We start from the raw sequence: 20,253 nt of genomic DNA on the forward strand, positions 1-20,253 counted from the left end.
CGCGCAACGCGTTTGTTTACGCGGCGTCGCTATGGAGACGGGTGGGGGACACGTGCGTTGCGAGTGTGTGTACGCATAGGGATGTGTGTGTGTGTATGCATAGGTGTATGTGTACGTGTGTACGGGGAACGGTGGTGTAGCGGTTAGCGCTACGCTGCACTACGAACCCGGCTACCCAAGTTCGATTCCCGCTCACGGCCAACACACACAGTGACGATTATCTGAACCGGTCCTGGGCCTCCTCTAGGTCGACTCAGCATCAAATTAGTACCTGGTGCGGTGTGTAAAACTCATTGCCACTGGGGAGAAAAATGCGGCTGGGCGTCGTGCTGGCCGCCCACCCCCTCGTGTGCTGTGCCGGCCTTCATAGACGCTCGCTAACAGCACTTGCCCCAACAGTCTGTTACAGACTATATGGGGGATCTTTGTATTTGTGTGTACGCAAAGGGGTGTTGTGTGTGTGTACGTGTCGGTGTTTGTGTGATGCATGTGTACGGGCTGGAGAAGAGATGGACCGATAAGGTACGGGTGGATTGTGGAGCTGAGTGGACTTGCCGAAGACTGGTACCAGCGGTGTCAAGATCGACCTCGGTGGAGGAGGTTCGTGAAGGACGCTGCTACTGGGCAAGTTGGAGGCAGTCGCCCTCCAACAACAACGGAGGGCAAAGGAGCGACGCTCACAACAACGAGCGGAGTGCCGGGCGTATAAAATGCAGCAAGTTGGCACAGTGGGGGGCACAACTGGTGCGTCTGCCAGTCACCTCAGTCAGTCACCTGGGTCTGTCCCGTGACCTTCTGTCAGGGAGCCTTCGACACCTGGCCTGGCACAGGCCACTTAGTGGCGAATGTTGGTGTGTGTGAGCGTTAATAAACCACTACGTTACCGCTCCACCCACATACTGCAAAGCGGCACACGTATCCGAGATATGGAAATGAGCACACACATTGTGACAGGTACAGCGTGATAAGTGTCACTTTAAAAAAAACTGGACAAGTGTGTTTTCGTCACAAACCAACGGTTTGTCCATTTTATTGTACAGTACAATTGCACAATTTTTCTCAAGTCTTGGGCATTTGCCAGCACAGCATCGGTGTTTAAAATGCACGTAATATTTTTTTTACAAAAAAAATTTAAACAAGGAAAAATAAGATTAATTGTAAAAAATTCATCGGATGAATCAAGTAAAAAATTGAACCGCTAAAATCTTTCTCAAGCAAATATTAGTTTTGAAAAATATCTAAAAGGTCTATGGATGAATAATCCATTCAACACTAGTTTAACATGGCTGTGTAATAGTTACATGTTTACAGCTGCAAATTAATAGAAGTTAGAGCACAAACATTGAAAATAAAGCATTGACATTAAGTAAAAAAAGAGCTAGTTTCTCTGTTGATTACTCATTTTTAGCTTAAATATAACGAGTACCTTCATGGAAATGTTGGTAAACCCAGCTGCAATAATGTCAAATATAATACTGGAGCAGATGTTAAGACATCCATATGGAGTAACCGATCCTTCATGCACCATATATTTTTTTAAATTATATAATTCTCTCCGAGTTCGCAATCGATGGCTACTCACTCTTAACATTTCACTTGGAACACTCACTCTACATACTGCATGTATTTTTGGCAGAGGTTGCTACCAAGCTTGGATGATTAATTTTACTGACCAAATCACCTGCTTGACAGAGGGGCACGTGATGTCACACAAACGGCCAACCAATCCGTCGCTTGGTTCACAACTGATGCCGCTCTGCCTGCTCGCAGTGCCAGTGAAACGTTAGTTTTAGAAGACACTTCGTACTTGATTTGTGTTATTATTGTTTAAATGAAAAAAGCAGTACATTCATTCCAAATACTGTAATGTTGATTTGACAAATTCCACCAATAGGTCCAACAAGCCCTCCAATACTGTTGTCTAAGCAAACTCGACCTAATGCAGTCTATAAACAGACAAACTGCTTGCCACGGAATACACGTTATCCAAGACACTCCTAATAAGTTAACACAATTGCTCACATTACTTTCTGTAATGTAATAACCATAAGGCAGCAACGTTTTATGTTCCTTTCCATCATCTCACCCTGGTCAACCCACTCCTGCAACGAGTGTGACAACAAAACAAAACGAGACGTGAACGGTGGGTACTGGGTAAAGTCCTGGCAACGTTACAGACAAAACGCTCAAGTTTGCCGGATCGTTATGACCCATCATTGTGCACACGCGCTCCGCCCCAAGGTTCATTCCCAGATGAACAGGAAAGTAGAATTTTAGCCAGAATAAGCAAGCACTCGTGCTGAGCAAACACAGCGGCACGGCGATGGTGTTCTTCAACGGTCACAAAGTACGTTGATGCATTTTCAGCTTTTATTAGGCACGGCTGAAGCTGCAATTTTGTAGGCACAAGACTAGCACACTAGAGCCCATTCAAACAGTTTAACCAGTGCAAAATGCATCTATACCAGAGACATACACTTACAAACTGAGCAACCATGTAAATGGCCCATATACGCCTAATTGGTCAAAGAGTGCTCATTATTGCATTTCATTACAACATTACATAAGTGTGGCGGTGTAAAACTGCAGTAGGCTTTATTTTTAACCAGAACACTCATGCAACGGTAACATGATGAGATCACATCAGTCAGCAGGTACTAACTGTATTTTGCAATGCTTTACAGTGCTTTATACTTTAATGAATTTACCATAAAATAGTAGAGTGGCAATGAGGGGCTAGTGACTGAATTCCCTTCTAACCAATCAATATGTCAATATTTTAATGTAAATTCATGGGGTTAAAGCTAGGGTTAAAAGCTCACAGGACCAATCTACGACATTTAGTGCAGACGACGTCTAAAAAAAACAAGATTCCTCCACAGAACACACGGGGGCTTCGTTAGTTTCAAGCAGAAGGCGCATTAAGAGGCACTGCATACAACGTAATTTGTTACAATTATAATACTAGCTTACATCACAAAATACAAGAGACCATGGTGCATGGCTCACTCTGCTCTACTCTATTGGCATCATACCTGAGTTGCAGGTCTTGCTGTAGATAGAGTGTCGCATTAACACATGGAGCTCGAAATACAACCTTATAGTGATACAATGACAGGGCCACCAGGGCAAGGCTGCTAGCAGTCACTCAATTCTCTGTCATGTAAAGAGTTAAAGGTCAATGCCACATGAGCTCGACAATACCCAATTCCCTGCGTGTGGTGAAATTGACCTAGGTAAGGCCATTACGAGAAATATAGCGCCTGGGCTAACCTCTGCCCAGCTACGTTTGTTATGCGAACACCATGGCAATTCCAGGGTTTGAAGTTGTGGTAAAACAGTCAACTGGGTTAAGTATCTGTTAACAGGCTCCCATCAAGTACTTCAGCACAAGCGATTCAACCCTAACTAGGAACACAACTTGGAATCCCGAACTAGGAATTCAACCATGTGCCACTGAATTGTCAGTACGTCTTTACAGCATCTCCATCACTGGCAACGGTTCGTCATTTGAAAGTGGGTCTACCTGGAGGAGGCCTTCAGATACAATTCACCTCTGAGTGGTCATCACCATGCATTAATGTCAGGCTGTCAATCTCAAGGTGGCTTTCATCAAGACAGTACTAATAATTTCAAGCTGGGTTGACCTTGTGTAGATGGAGCAGCTGAGCTGTTCTACACCGGCTATAGAAGCAAACGTTGACTTGGGAGTAGTAACTTGAGTGCAGTGCATCACCCAGTTGCTATGAATCACCTTTACCCTCTTCTGAACTGCCCAGAGTAAACAGCCATCTGTTTTGTACAGTTCGTAATTAATGTAGCTATTGCAAACAGACAGGAAGGTCTGACAGCAGCATCCCCCTTAGCAAGTTTACTGCTGACGATCTCACTTTCCCTTTATTGTCTGCCGTCAGTTAGATAAATCAAAATATGCTCCTCGCAAGCAGGCCAAGGGTTTGGTGCTGGTGCATTGCGGTAGTCTGGTATTTGTTTCTCGAGCGAGAAAAGAGTCCTTTCCTTTTGCGCGAGGCAGACCTGAATAAGACCATGTAAAATAAACAACCACGATCATTGATCACTGAAGACACTAACAAGACACCAGGCAGGCACACTGCAGCAAGCCAGCACAAATAACAAGACAACTCATCCATCTGTGTTATGAGCTTTTTATAGTGCAACAATTGGGGGGGGGGAGATGGATGCATTTAGTAATTTGGGGTAGATCAAAGAGTAGTACAATTAAATATAATCGATTTGTAAAAATCAATCAATTGTATTTAACTACGGAATAATATTTCCTGCTTGACAATGGATAGGATACATGAATGTCATTACCACCACAGTCCACTGGTCATGTTAAGTGAAGGTCATATAATTCCTGCGGAACCAGCCACAGAGAAGACATTGAAAGCACCCAGCTGTGATGGGGTGGCTCTTTGAATGGGCAGAATTAGAGACGGTGTACTTCACGGCCGATTCCCCGTGCTCGTAAAAGTGAGATCACTCACACGTGTTTGGGCCAGACTTGGCCACTTAACTTGATTAATCGACTAACTCGTCGCGGGCGCCTGAAACATCGTATTAGTGAGGTTGTCAAATTATGCCATTTTATAAAGAAAATATCTAAATTATGGTCGTAAGTATTTTTTTTTATAATAAATCTGAGTGAAAATGTTAATCAAGTCATGTTCATATAAAAACCCATAAGTTAACAACTGTTAAAATGCTGAAGATACTTTAATTTATAACACACCATTCCGCCATTTTATAGAGATATACAGATGTATTCCCCCATGAAATAACATGATTGGGTCACATTTAAACATTTTTTTAATCGACAGTTGCATTAGTTGTATTTATTTAGAGTAACCAAAATTGTGTTTTTTTCTACTTTATTTTTTTTTATTTACTTAAACTTGTGCCAAAAAATAATACATTTCCTGATAGAAACATTACGTTTATTGCACCATATACTGTAGACTTATTCCATTACGTCTTCATAATTAACTTTTTGTTTGTAGTCTAGTTTCCCGGGCACAATATGAAATATGAATCTGTAGATTGCACCATCGCTTATCGAGAGGTTTAATCACCGATGTGATGATCTACGTTATATGTGCATGTTTAAGCCATTTATTACGGCATGAAAGGCGGCCATATTAAAATAAAACGGACAGTGACACTTAAATCAAAGCACGCGGTCTTGGTAAATAATAGTTAGCAGATTTACATGGTGGGTTGAAGAGAACAAGGGGTTCAGGGGGAATTGCGGATGTGAGTCACACTGCGATATATGGTGCTCTGCGCGGCCCATTGAAATCCTACACTGCGTCAGCCTTCTACTGAATGTGCACGAGTGAGTTGTGTGTGCACACTTAATACCGTCAACATTTAAACATTTAGCTTACGTCTCACTCTTGTGTCGAGGTTTAAACATCACCGAGGAAAGTCTCACTGAGTCTTTATGACTATTTGTCCATAAGTGTCCTTTTTATTACAAATCTTGTCCTGTTTCAATTGAGAAATCGGTTGACCAGAAGTGACCCTGCACCAGCAGTGGAAATTCCACATTCACATGGCAGAGACAACAATGTGACAAAGTTGAATGGTCAGGGCTTAACCCATGACCCCCTGGTTTCAATAAAGTGAGTATCACTTTGTGGTGAGACAGCAGTGGTTGTCTTAGGGATAAATCTGCATAATACTCATAATGAGGAATTGGCCTAACATAAGCAACGTCACTTCTGAAGAAGCCTTGAGAATCAGTGAGGTTTTCTTATATGACTACATCGCTTATTCTTCTTATGGGCTGAGACAATAAACACTGTTAATTTATCTTTTAGAAGATTGGTTCCCAAAGGGGGGGGCTCTGAAAGTCCACAAAGGACTATAACTATATGTATGCACTCATGCGAATAGAACAGAAATACTCCAAACAAGCATGCTGAGTTACAGAGCAATACATGGATGAACAAGCATTTGGCATATGCACACGATGTCTGCACGTCCATCCATTTGACAGCTCTGTCATTAGCTGAATTGAGATCACAAGATCGCATTACTCTTGAGTCACCGTTTTAAATTGAAGGTCATTGAGATGACACGGCATCGACTTCAAAGTGTTCACAGTTCACGAAACGCCGGAAACCAATGCTCCAGAATCCGTCCCCAAATATTAGATGCTACATCTTGTTTCATATTCACCAATGAACACATTCTTGCAGCCTATTTACAAACAAGTTTATAATTACTGCATTAGTAAAACATGTCAAATGGCACCCTGGAGAGGCATGTTTAGTGGAGTTTGGATTTCCCTGTTCAATGGTTAACCCTCAGGTTAAATCAATTTTAAATTTTGCATGTATAGCAATACCATATAGCAATGCCTGTTCCACATCCGAATGTGGATGAAATTCCATTTGCACTCAGTCTGACAATGATAAGGATGTCTTTTCCCCCTACCCTTTAAATCACCTTTGTGATGTGCTATGCTGGAGCCTGCACATTTAACCAGAACGAACATCCAATGGATGTTGAGACTGATGGAAATCTGCAGCAGCAACAGCAGCAAAATGATTTTCTTTTAAATCGCTCCATAAATTTCATAGAAAGTGGTTATTTTCTTTGGCAGCCATCGCAACCATTTAGCAACAAGCGCCGTGAAATGTTTACCCGAATTAAAACCCGTCAAGAGATAAATCTTCTTCATGCAACTGGAACACTTGTTAAAACGTGGCTCTTTTATAATCTAACTTTACGCGTGCGATACGTCACATCCACGCGGCATGTGAGATGCATCACGGCAGTACCACAGAGGTGTGAACCAGGACTACCAATTCTACAAATGCACATTGTGTGTCAGTGTGCTGAGCTCATCTCAATTGGGCATGCGATGCACCAGGGACGGGTTTACGAGCTCCAGTCACGTAGGAGGAGGTGCACTTGGGTGAAATTGGTGTTTGCAGTGGAAACACGCGCCGGAATAAACAATATAAAATTTTGATCAAGGCAGAGGTGATTGGTTGGCTGGGACGGCTCACGCTCCGTGCACGCGAGAACACTGAGCCTGCACTCTTGAGACTTCACATTTGATCTGTGGACACAGCCCAACACGAAGCCACGATGCCCCCATGGGTGTTTGTTCATCCTTCTTGGGCGAGTTACAAATGATTTAGCCGGGTGGAGCTGCGGGTAGAGTGCTAGACGCGCCATCAGAGTGCACGAATGAAAATGCTGGCTGGAGATCAATTTAGTCCATCATCCCTGCAGGGTCGTTAGAATCAGCACCACTTTTTTGGGAAGTGGTGGTCTTTCTGAAGCGAGACTGCTCCCCTCTCGCTGTGGAATTTCTGATACTGGCTGAGGATCACCCATGACGATGATCCCAGCCAACGCTTGCAAGAGCGTGGGAACGCTTTTCATTTATTTGAGTAACCGATGGCCGCACAAAATAAGAAAAAACGTGGTTTTACAATGAATCCAACCCCAGCTCTGTCATAAGAGAGCCCCTTCGTTGCATGAGATAGACCATTGAAGGGCGCTGTATTTCTGCCTTTTATGCCACCTGAGTTATTATCCTACAACACATGCGGTGCATTCATTTAAACAAAATATCCATCGCTACCATGGTGAGATGTTTAATGTGCGATGTGTTGTGCTGTGGAAGTGTGGAGACTGTATAACAGTTTTGTTTTACACAGCTTAAGGTATGGCTGTACACACATATGGCAACAGTAAATGTCTTCTTCACCGCTGTAGAAATTAAACAACATTGTATTGAGATGACGTCAATCGTGTTCTCTTGTGAAGGCACACGTTGGAGTGCAGGAGGAGATTTGAGAGTGGCTGATACAAGAGGAGGTTGTCCAAGTACCACTTTCAAACAACGTGAGCTTTGGGTGCTCATGTCATACAAAGCTCAGGGGTCCAATTTCTTCCAGGTGTATCTGCCCAAGCATTCAAAACGAAACGTAAACACTTACACCATCAGGTGGAGTAAAACAAAAATGGCATTCTAAGATAATACATACTCTTAGTTTTTTCGGTAAAGTCACGTAGGTAAAAAAATGAAATTAAAATTAATAAAAATAAAATAATAAAAAATCACGACGTTTCGGAGGCAACGCAAGTCTCCGGCATCAGGTGGGACCGTCACAGCCAGATTTGCTGTATCAAGTGAGGCAGGGATTCTTGGAATCCCTGCCTCACTTGATTCGGGAAAGTCAGTAAAGTCACCTACGTGACTTTACCGAAAAAAACTAAGAGTATGGATCCTTGCAGTCACGAAAGCTTCAAATCTAGAATTAAATTCTAAGATAATATTTCACTATTTCAATGAGCCTCAAGACTTCATCTGCAATGTCTTGCTTCACGATATTGGAAATTCCCTTATTGCATTTCTGTCAGGTATGGGAGGAAACTGCCGAAAGAGAAAAGCCACGCACATGACAGATGAAAACTAAAACTCATAAGAGTTGGACACAAAACATTATTTTTGCGTTGCACGCATCATATGGGAACTTTACTGCTCAGCAGTCGTCTGATGCAGGCTCCATCTCCGTTCAAGCAACAAATCCTACCTCCAGGTGACTGGACTACGGGGGTAACGTCACCACGCGTGGCTGGGTGTATATGAGCGGCACTCGCCGGCGCTTTGTGTCAATTCAGTCGGCCACACGTTATGCGGTACGAGTGATTGTAGGAAACCCTGGTGGGGCAGGCTAGCCGCTTGAACCTTGAGGCCACCACGGCTGCTGGTAGTTGCGTGGAGTCGCTCCCCTTTGGGCGTCTCATGGAGAGGAGGCGATGAGTCACCGGGGGCTCGCAGGACGCTGGGCCTGGGACTGCTGTAGCGCAGCCTGCAGCTGGGCCACAATCTACAAGCCACATGCAAGGACAGTGCCGTGCTCTGGATGGCAGATGGACAGCATCGTGGTCAATAACGTCACCCCTAGGCTTGTTGGCATGGTTCCACCGTGCCATTGAAATTATCGGATTTAGCAACATTTTATTTATTTCATTTTCCCTCTTATGCCACCACAAACGATGACGATTTTCATTCGTAGAAATATTTTTCATCCAAATCTAATACTAAATTCATAGCCAAGTCCAAGTGTCATTTGCTCAAACACTTGCGTGGTTTGAATTAAGCCAGCGGTTAATATTCCAAATACCGATAGCAGGGAATGATAGATCCCATAGGCTGGCTACCTCCAACAAAGAGGCACTCATTACTACCAACCCCAGAAGTAGGATGGGCTGGGTTGGTCCTCCATATAAGATTTGAAATCACGGCATTGTGACTCCAATTGTGAGTCGAGCACCATAACCACGGCGCCAACACTGCACCGCACACTTGAAACACATCTCAGAGGGCACGCGAATGACAGCGATACGGCGTCATGCTGGGTGTGGGAGTCGTGCACACCTCTAATACAATGCCTGGAAGTTGGGCTGGTGGGTCAGGGTGCGTGGGAGGAGGGTTTGGGGGGGAGTTTGTGTGGTAATTATTCAAGAGGCACAGGTGAGGCATGTGAAGATTCACGAGTTGACAGATTATCGTCATTTGGGACCCATGATTCAATATTCTATTCCAGCATTGATTCTTGTTTGCCTTATTTGTACTCTCTTATTGGCACCATCTGTCTGAGTTGATCTCTATTGACTGCTCTGCCTCGTTCTTCCCATTACGCCAAGAGGTAACAATTCAAGGCTTTGGTTAAAGAAACGTCACGTTTACATTTTAGATAATCCTGCTGTTGTTGTGCGTACGGCAACACTTTGAAAGATAAGAGAAGATTCAATGAGCAAATAAATATCAATGGGTAATAATCACCTGCAGGTTTTTCACCTTTACTGGAGGCAAAGGGCGACCAGGAGCAGGTGGGCATGCCTGTGGAATCACAAACATCAACATGAACACCAGAGTTTTACAGCAGAACCAATAACATCTGGGGACAGAACTACATCAAGTGCAGCAGGAGCATTACTAGAGAAATGCATCTCCGATGAACACGGTTGGCTATGTACGGTGCGAAAGAAGTGCAACATACATATAAAGAAAAACAACACGATTAATAAAACCTGGGATTTCAAAAAAGCAATAAAAAACCTCAAATACCACACAATACGCTATAAATGTCAGATTTTTATGCTAAAATTAAATACATATTTTATGTTTTACAAAAACAACATGTATCACGGATTTCATCCCAATAGGGTTATTGTTAGTCATTTCATGAGGCCTACAAGCACCCTACGGGACCTCATCCAGGCGGCAGCAGCAGCAGCAGAGCCTCTCGCCTTGCCAAGGAACGGCCCAAGAAGCTGACACCACAGACGTCTCTCTGGAGCCCTCTCGTTACAGAGACTACCCAGCACCACCTGGTCGTCAATCTAGAGTGCTGTGCCATATGACAATCGTTCAATACGTTCTAAATGTTATCCATTACAGCTTGGGCCATTCCAAATTCAACTAAACTTAAGATGACCTTATTTTCTGCATGCATTATGGGACTTGTGGATGCTGTCGTGGTGCCATGGTTAGCAGTGCACTGGACTTGCAATGCAGAGGTCGCCGGATCGATTCCATCTTCCGGCGTGGCAGTAAAAACAACTGTGCACATTTTTTTGCATGGCGCTGAACTATTATATTTTATTAGTGACTGAGCATAGACGATAAACCTCACTGCACTTGAGTGATTGCATTAATCATAGGTGGGCACCTGCATATGAGCACAGGACCTCAGTAATGCATGACAATGCTATGACGACATGAAGTCTAGCCACCTAAGCCGCACAGCCACCTCACTGCGGTGATATGTTCACGTGATATGCAAGAGCAGACCTTCATGATGGAGAAGCAAGCACGACGAGGCATGGCGACTGGCTTCTGTTAGGAATTCAGATGGCAATACTGACTCATGCGGTCCTCAATGCTCATGAAAACACATACTGCCCATGCACATGGCAGACACTGGAGAGGAAGAAGCAGTGTCTCAAGAAGGGAATACCTGCTCAAAGAAAATAAATGAAGAATTGTAAATGCATAAAAGCAATAGCAAAATAAGGGCTTGGATTTGAATCCTATTATAATGAATTTCGCAGTGTTCCTTAGCCTGTTACCTGAAAATGTTGGCAATGTATTTCACAGGAGGCGAAATGCAATATGGTTTTTGGTTTCATGTTAAAGATCACCACATTCCCAGACCTAAATAAAACGAATGTCTGGGTAATAAACGTTCATCTGGATGTGAGGATTGTAATACGAGATGACAGAGGAGAAATACAAGTACAGGGCTCTGGCAAACCTCAGATTCATGAATCACGAGGAAATGCCTCTGCTCTCAGACGCAAGTGACATGATACAGACAGGAAAAAGGAGAATATACAAAATTGGAATATGTACATTTGGACACATTTCAATATTGGCTTAACGAGACATGATTTAAAAGATAGTCAAAGCAGTGAATTGGCTTTCCAGTGTAAATGTATATATTTTTAAACAAATGGATACATTTACAATTAAAACATTGTGTAAAGCATCGCTTTCGAATGAAAATACCATTTTGCAAAACACATTGTTCCTATTTCTGATTAAACGCAATTTAACGTCACATGCGCAAACCGATGACCATCCGTGGCCTCTCGCAGAACTCCTGCGAGTAGACGCCTCGGGGTCAGGCAGTAAAAGTGGCACGGCCGTTGCCCTGTTCGTCAAGAAGAGGCCGCGCCTGGCTGGCATAGCGATCTCAAGGACACGTGACACGAGTATGGACCCAGGAGAACGCTGGCAGAGGCATTTGCTTCCTCGTGAATATTTAAGTAACTCGGCGAGTTGTCGACTGCTGTGCCATGACGTCAGAATGTAGTATTGGAAGCGTTTGCCAATCACCTCCTTGCCAGGCTCGTTTCCTGCCGCCAATGTTCTTAAATATTTCATCTGCGATGATACCTATCCATTTACACGCCGCTGGAAAAGCTGGGGGGGGGGAGGGAAAAACCAAGTAAAGTATATAATTTCAGATGACAAGCATATGGAATATTGTGCAGTGTGTATATACAGCGTATAGACGCGAACATTCGTGCAAATGTCTGCTTATGAAAAACAGAGCTGACTCTCAATGTCGAAAGCTAATTGAAGAAGCTGTTGTCCAAATGTCAATGTTTTTGTTGGCAATGGAAACATCGTTCAAGTCGAATAAGACTACGGGGAGAAATATCTGTGGGGGGCGAGCAGCGGCGAGCGAGAGCACTCCCCTGCACACGTCCGCACGAGTTACCGGGGCCCGCGGGGGTGCGGCCTGCAGCTGCACGGCCGGCGGCGGCGTGGCCGGCGCCGCGTCCCCGGGGCCGGGGACCTTGCAGGGCTTGGGGGGCGGCGGGGGCGGCACGGCCGAGCCCTGGGGTCGATGCACGGGGGTCGGCGCTGGGTTCAAGGGTCGGAGAGCGAAGGAGGTGGCGGGGGCCCGCCGGGGCTTGAGGGCGGGCGACGGGGCGGACGGGGGAGGCCCGAGAGCGGAGAAAGCGGCGGCCGTCGTCGGGGGAGCGGGCGCGGCGCGCTGGGGCTGCAGGGAAGGCGCCGGCGCGGCTCGCGCGGGTCGGAGGGCGAACGCGGCGGCGGGGAACCGCGGCGGGTGGAGGGGCGCGTGGGCACCCGCCTGCTGAGGCTGCGTCTGGAGGAGAGGTGGTGGCGGGGGAGGAAAAGGGACGCGCGGGGAGGAGGGGGGGGCACGAAAGGAAACGTTAATGAGCTACGATCTAAAAATACACCGCCCGCTGCTCAATGTCACCGCGGCCGCCTGGGCTTTAACGCAACTTCACTTTTCGAGGCACCCGTCGTGCGTCGAGAATCATTGCGCCGGATTTTTTACGGCAGGGCAGGAAATGTTTTACATTTAGGAAACTGAACGAGAGCCAAGTGTCTATTCGTGTCGAGTGTTTAATTTGGCGAGCCTCGTTTCACTCTCGAGCCATTCGACTCGTTGCTCGATCGCTTGGAAGAAGGTGCCCTGATGGGTTTTCAGGGCAGCACTGGAGATGTTCCGGCTGCTCTGTCTTGTTTCTGCTCGGCCCGTAATGCAGCGTGTAGTTTTTGCTCCGGGACCCAGACGCCAGCATTGACGAGGCAGGAAATTCCATCTGACCCCCTTGGAAATCAGCCCCACGAGGCACGGTGCCTTCACCGAGGCTGAGATGCTTGGTAATGGTGTGTGGGGGAGAGCTGAGGAAAATGAGAGCTTCCAAGAAAAGACCTGGACAGCACCTCCTTTCAACCACAGAGTCCGCTGCACCTACGCACTTTCCGTTGTTGAGTTTGACGGGGCCTTCAGGCGCACTTTTCAGCCAACACCAAGAGTTAAGTCACCGTTTGCCTGTTGCTCATTTATCAGGGCTTCTATTACGAAGTCAAATTAGATGAAAACAAGGCTCTACGTGGACTATAGACTTAAAACTTTCATGACTGCAGGAATTAATATTTTTGGTTCTTTCGGTAAAGTCACGTAAAAAAAAATGAAAGCAAAAATAAAATAAAAATAAAATAAATTAAAAATAATAAATTGAAGGTGATAAAAGCACTATTGCCTTGTTCACCAAGTACGCAGTGTTTGCTTTTAAGTTACATTTTTTTTATCAGAGTAAAAATGACGTAAAAGTAAAAATACAAAATAAAATTATTCCAGCTGACATTTATATGAACAAACTATAAACTAAAACAAGTATTAAGCAACTTAAGCAATTACTTTTTTCAAGCTTAATCCAAATAGTTTATCAAACACATTTCTGTCTTCAAATTTAGTTTCTATATATTATGCATTGCACCAAATGTTTGTGCCATTTATTTCCAGTGTGAAATGTTTAAAAAAATGTGTTTTTATTCGCAATCACATCCAAAATAATTGCTGGCATCGAGACATGATGAGGCGAAGTAACGCCATAAACATAGCAGACCTCTCTTTGTGGCATTGAAAAACAAACCTTGGAAGTGGCACACACACACAATCAATGTGTCTCTCCTACAGGCCTGGTAAATCACAGTTTTCCTTGACGCTACGTTCTCTATGTGTTCACATCGAATAGAATCACAATTGCAAATCCGTGTAACCTTCAGAGCCAGGCCAAGGTTAAATTAATTTCAAACTTTCGTGAAAAAGATATTTTCCATTTCTGTAAATTACAAAAAGTGCGTACCTCAATGAATATGAATATAAACAAATAACTGTCGCCTCTTTATCAATCCACTGCTAATGAAGGCCTCCCCATGTCGTGTTAGTTCTGGGGAATGCTTTCCCATACTGCACCAGGCTGGTCTCTACAGGTTGCTGAAGTTGTAAGCACAGGGTTGGTTCTGATAAAACTCACCACTGATGTTAGCTCTGGCCTGGAACCAAGTCAGCTCAGTGGGTTATTCAAATATATATTGATGCCTGAATGACAGAGGTGATGATGTTGAGGTTTACTTTTGTTGCACTTCATAACAACAAGAATACATGACGATACAATCTGACGAGACATGCCAACATCATGAAGACTTCATGTTAGTAAGAGAGTGCTGTATGTGTTACTAAAAAAAACAGCCACCGAGCAAGTCTCAAGGTTAATGTAGTTTAACACGTCCTTGGACAGCAAGACACACAGCCCCCTGGGTTCGACCCGAGTTGCATTACAACTCGCTCGCCATGCTTGTTATTTTATAGCCGTTAATGCACGAAACCCTGACCTCCCTTTTCCTGTGTCGCTTCGTTAATTGTCCAATATCTCGCGAAAACTTGGAAAGTGGATTTCCAGGAACACTGGCGTCGAAATAGGTGCGGCCGAGTGTTTATTTTAAAATATCAGCCTCATGAAAACACGAACCTGGAATGTGTGTGTTTTTCTTTTTCATTTAAATGGGTGCCCACATCCTGCCCGGAATTTGGCTAAACGCACCCCGTACCTCCAGTCCCAGTGAACTCTTAAAGAGGCCACACTGCAGCCGACTCAATGGTTTTTACACCGAGTGGATAGAAAATGTGCCAGATAGCCAACGAGCGTAGCCATTTGCCGGCAGTGAGCCTCCCCGTCTTGCCAAGGAAGAGTAGGGAGCAAGCCACGCAGACAGGTGACGCTTGTGGCAGACTGCCCTTACTTGCAATCACGTGGCTGTGAGTTAAAATCCCAGTAGGAGACTTGACTCGGTCCGTCACCCCTCTGGCACGATAAAATAAATAATCACTTTGTGGGAAGTCAGCGGTGGTCGTGAGACTCGCCTTCGACATGGGAATGTGAACCTTTCCGCTACTGTCTCGTGGCGGCTAACAGTGCCAGTTCAGTGCTAATTAGTAGCACGGCAGAGCAATGGTTCCACAAGCCATCCCTCGCTGATGAAACTCATTGAAGTCGAAACTATTCAAAGATCCCTTGTTTAAACACATGCCACCGGGGAACATTCTTGTGGACGCTTGCACATGTATTGCTTGATTCAAGGTTATTTCCGTTCCTAAATTGAACAACCCTTCATAAATATTCATTCATTGTGGAAGGATTTGCAGATGAACAAAAATGACACCGTTGTTGATGTTAAAAGGCTGTGCGCTCATGATCATAAGGTCAGGAGATCAAATCTGGGTCGAGGTCAACTCGTCCGATCATTTCGTTGCACATCTCGCCGATAGGTTAACGTTAGTCGTCTTCCAGGGTACAGTCCCTGCCATAGGAATGGAGATTATTCAGCATTGGCTCAAGACCGTGACGATATACAATGAGATCGTTAGTGTATGGGGATTTGAACATAGGTTGGGTGTGTTAATAATTTTACTCGGGACGTGTGTATGCGAGCGGAATGTAAACTGCATATCTGAGAGCGTGGTGTTTGTGGCAGAGTACGCAACTCAGAATAGAAAGGATGTGAAGTTTCAATCCTGTTTGGTGGTTAAGTCGGCACATCATCTCTCGGGGGCAGATACAATGCGTACCACCGTGTGGGAAGTGAAGAGTGGTTATGCTATACGCAGAATGATCCCCCCTACAAAACCACGTGGATTTTTTCTGTCCACGATCTCAAGAGCCGTCACTGAATACGAGCACCTCCGGGCACGTGTGAACAGACATATCCGCTTTGACTCTTTGACTTACTGGTTTGTACGCTGTGCATCGGCTAACTCATCCCCGACTTCCCCTTGCGGCGCTCCAAGCATCACAATACCTCGGGTGCAGCCGGCGCTTTGCCCTGGATCGCAGGCACCGCGAAGAGGGGGTTGGAGAGGCCCGCGACGCTCCTGGGGTGCTTGGAGCTGCATCTGTCAACACACCCACGGCATCGCAGCAGCAGCACTCGCGCCTCGCACCAAACAAGGGCCTGGGTTCGATCCTCGACTCGTGCGCCTTTCTGCGTGGAGGGTCTATGTTCTCACCCCCCGCCCCCCCCCCCCTGTTCATGATGGGTTTCCTCTGGGTTCTTCAGTTTCCTCCCAAAGCTAAAAACAAACATACAATGTAACCACATCCCAATGCAAATTACTCAACTGGGATTACACTTAGGAACAAAACGTGGCAGGGCCCCCCATGAAAAAGATAGTCTTGAGACTCCGTGTGGTTTTCTAGGGATAAATAAACGAAATAATAATACAAAACAACAAGAACGAGGGGGGGCTATGAGAATGAGCCTCTCGCTGTGAGAATTGGGCCCGAGTCTCGCTCTGAAACTCAGCTCTGATGAGTTTCCAAAACCGACCGACCGCCTCCCCCTCCCCTCCCCAATGGCATTGCACCGATGTAACGTGAATCACATGGTCTGCAGTAATCGGCAAATAAGCCTGAGGCAGGCCCTGCTATATTTTATGGGCCAGGTGATGTTGATTATGGGTTTGGTGAACTCTAGAGGTCAGTGGGGATCTGACTGCGGCATTTCCCCTTTAGTTTAATCTCTAAATGCCAGCCATATACAGAAAGCCTACGTGAATGCGTATATGATGTATGTATGTGTGCTTATTTATTTGTGCTTATTTATTCATCCGGGCGTGGTGCTGGCCACCCACCCCCTCGTGTGCCCGTGCCAGCCTTCATAGGTGCTACTCGCTACCAGCACTTGCCTCAACAGCCTGTTGAGGCTATACAGGGTATTTATCTTTGTCTTTGTGCTTATTTATGCACACAAAGAGCTATTATCCATAAACAGCAGTCGTGTCCTATCAGGATGTTGTGCTAAAAGCACAGAAGCAGAGATTGAATTCCTTGCTTTACACAACACCAAAGATGAATGCTGGCTTTTACAATGTAAAATGTGGCCTGGGCCTCCTGTAAGTGAACTCAATCTTAAACGGTACAATACGTATTGCATGAACAACAGCGATTGGAAGACAAAGCTGGCCCGGCAGTGTGTTAGCTACTGTATGCTAAACCTGATGTCCCACGTTCTCGACAGTAGATGCTCGCTCGCAATAGTCATCTTCTCAATCTACTTGGCTAATTTTGGAACCGCTGAGTCTGTACGTTGATGTTAGTGTATTTTGTGTATGTGCATGTGTGTGTATATGCGTGAGTGTGGGGGGGGTTAGCAGCACTGTGCTGCAATCCTGGTGACCTGGGTGTGATTCTCAGCCATAAGCATCAATGGCGAGAGAGATATCTGAAGTAGGTGTGGGCAACCCCTAGGTCAACGCAGCCCGAAATGAGTTCCGTGTGCAGAGTGCGAACGTCAGCATTGGGGAAACAAAGGCAGCCTCAACACCACCACCAACTTGTACGCAGTGCCAGCCTCAGCAATCGCTCACAGACGGCGCTTACCACATTGGTCTTTGCGGCTAAATGGGGACGTTTATCTTCCAGTGCATGGACAAATGTTTACGTGTGTGCCTGTTTTCCTGTTGTGTGCCATGTATGAAGAAGTTTTTTTTTAATGCGCAAACCCATGCAACGCGGTGGTATATAGCTGCACTGACCTAAGGTTCCATTTCCTCTAATTAGGAAAGAAATGTGTTTCTGTTGGCAAGCAATTGGAAACCAGACCCAGCAAGGGCAAGCCACAGTTCACTCAGCCTGCAGATAAACGGTTGCCCGGAAAATGGCCGGGTGGCTTAGAGGGCTAATGCCCACGTCAAGGCGCTGAGCCAGCAACCGCTAAGAACTTTGGTTTGAATCCAGGTAATCACTGGGGAGTAGTCCAGATTCTCAAGTAGAGCTGAGTTCATGATGTCAGCCCGGTCATTAATAAAATACCATCCTTAACCAATATAAAATTAGTTTTGGTATTAAGTTGACCAAGCCCAGCTCTAAGTGCTTATGCAGCACATGGGCTGCAGTGAATCAAGTCATCATATTCCGAGCTGTCGAACACAGCCTAGAGATTGTGGAAAAATATACCGTTAAAGGATGCCTGCCCAAGGCTGGCGATGTTACTTCTGGGTCATCCTCAAAGCTCCTGTGTGGTTATGCTGTGCTGCTCGCACTGATGAGGACATGCAAAATAATTGTTGAGAAAAAAACCCAAAATTACTTCCATTAACAGAGGTCAAACTTGCATGCATTCTACACTCCAGTGACGTGTACAATGTTCTGTGCATGTACAGGTGTGAAGTATTTAGAGCAATGGTGTAGCGGTTAGCAATCTATGCTACAATTATAGAGACCCTGGTTCAGGTGCTGGCCATGCACATCCATGTGCATGTGACTAGGCCTAGGCTTCTCCTACATATATTCATATTGCTATAAATGCCTGGTGTGGTGTGCTCATAAGCAGCAGTGGGGAGACAAAGCGAGTCAACCGTGCGTCACGCCAGCCACACCGCCCCCTCGTCTGCTGTAACACCACTCACGAGCAGCACTTTGCCCCGATGATCTACAAGTAAAATTGTGGGGGGTCTTTGTCATTGTATTTGTATTAATGAAGACCAGCTGGTATCACTGGCCATCGCCAATACCCAACTCCCATGATCACCGTTCGTGCGCCGCTTTCCTGCGCCTCCGGCAGTGGCAGACGGCAGCGACCAGCGCCAACATTCCAGCTGCTCCCAGGGCCAGCGCTAGCGCCAGAACCACTGCACACGCAGTCGCAGACGAGCAGCAGTGGAGAATTAAAACCTGCGGTGGCCACAGGGATCAGGGGACTGAGAATGCTCACGTCAGAGAACAGAGTGGACACCACCGAGATCGTGGGGTTTGTGCCTGGGGTAGCTTCCTAAGTGGTTTGTCTCAGCTCGATTCCAACACGCACCGTACGTAGTCAAGCGGTTAGCACGGTCGGCTACGTACGGCGTGAAAGAAGCTCAACATACATATATATATAAAGCAGACTGAGTGAAACACGGTACTATATTGGTGTTAATTCGTCATGGAAATTCTTAAGCCACCGGAGAGCCACTTTATTGGTCAGTATTTGATGCACACCTTGGCCACGTACAAATAATAATGTCACAATCTTGTCGGGTGGTAGAGGCTCAAGTACAAGAGTTTTGGCATGAAACTACCACGTGGCCTAACTCAGTGATTGTACTCCGGCGAGGCTGGCTTTTGCGATCGGAACGAACGCTTCCGAGAGTGGTGAACACCACCCTAGGCCCAAATGTCACAGTCAAAGTGCCCGTCTCACACGCGTTGCAGTCGACACGACAACGGAGCACAGCAGAGCGGGGGGCATGCGAGCGCCGGCACCTGTGCGCATGTGTGGGGTTAGGCTGCTGCAGAAGGGGGGCGCCCAACCGTAGTCGCAGTGGCACTCTCTCTTGTTGTTGCACACCTACACACACACGCGCACGCGCACACGTGTAGTGCACGCACAGACACGCAGAACGCGCGCAACACATCAGCAGTAATAAACATCCCCCTACAGCCAGAAAGTCGTTTGTGGCAAGTGCTGTCAGCAAGCTCCTATTAAGGCCGGCACGGTGCACGGTGAGACCAGCACCTATTACCGGCCACCTTTGTCTCCCTAGTGCTGAAGTTGACACATTGCACCGGGTACTTTTTCCTGTAGTTTGGTAGGATTTTACCAAAACTGTGTAAATGTATTATTGTTTTTTTTATAGTAGGTCCTGCTATCTGCATTATGAGTGTAGTTGTTAATGTTATATTTAGCTTTTATCGTATTTCGTTTAGAATGTATTCCAACTTGGGAGTGTCGTTTTTTTTGTACCGCACTTTCAGATTTCGTTACGAAAGGCAATTTACAAAATGAAGAATGTTATCACTTATTTAAGGCTGCGTCAACATAGTTAAGGCTGGACGGTGGAAATTCCACATTTCTATGGCCGTGGCAGGTCACTCTTTCACCTCTGCTGC

The 20,253-nt window shown here is 45.7% G+C and overlaps 1 protein-coding gene across 1 annotated transcript in view; it reads right to left on the minus strand.

Annotated features, from left to right (window-relative positions):
• Window positions 1-8,688: 8,688 nt before the first annotated feature.
• The window catches only part of LOC144935275 (zinc metalloproteinase-disintegrin-like MTP4), a 70,987-nt gene continuing 59,422 nt past the window's right edge, over window positions 8,689-20,253 (minus strand). Inside the window, exons 17-22 of the mRNA XM_078861845.1 lie at window positions 19,627-19,711; window positions 18,914-19,013; window positions 16,184-16,277; window positions 12,282-12,674; window positions 9,836-9,892; window positions 8,689-8,876 (exon numbers count right to left, since the gene is read on the minus strand). Of these exons, the coding sequence (XP_078717971.1) occupies window positions 8,811-8,876; window positions 9,836-9,892; window positions 12,282-12,674; window positions 16,184-16,277; window positions 18,914-19,013; window positions 19,627-19,711 (795 nt within the window). The 3' untranslated portion in view covers window positions 8,689-8,810. The remainder of the gene's footprint in view (window positions 8,877-9,835; window positions 9,893-12,281; window positions 12,675-16,183; window positions 16,278-18,913; window positions 19,014-19,626; window positions 19,712-20,253) is intronic.

Source organism: Lampetra fluviatilis, chromosome 12 (genome assembly GCF_964198595.1).
Source record: "Lampetra fluviatilis chromosome 12, kcLamFluv1.1, whole genome shotgun sequence".
NCBI classification, from domain to species: domain Eukaryota; kingdom Metazoa; phylum Chordata; class Hyperoartia; order Petromyzontiformes; family Petromyzontidae; genus Lampetra; species Lampetra fluviatilis.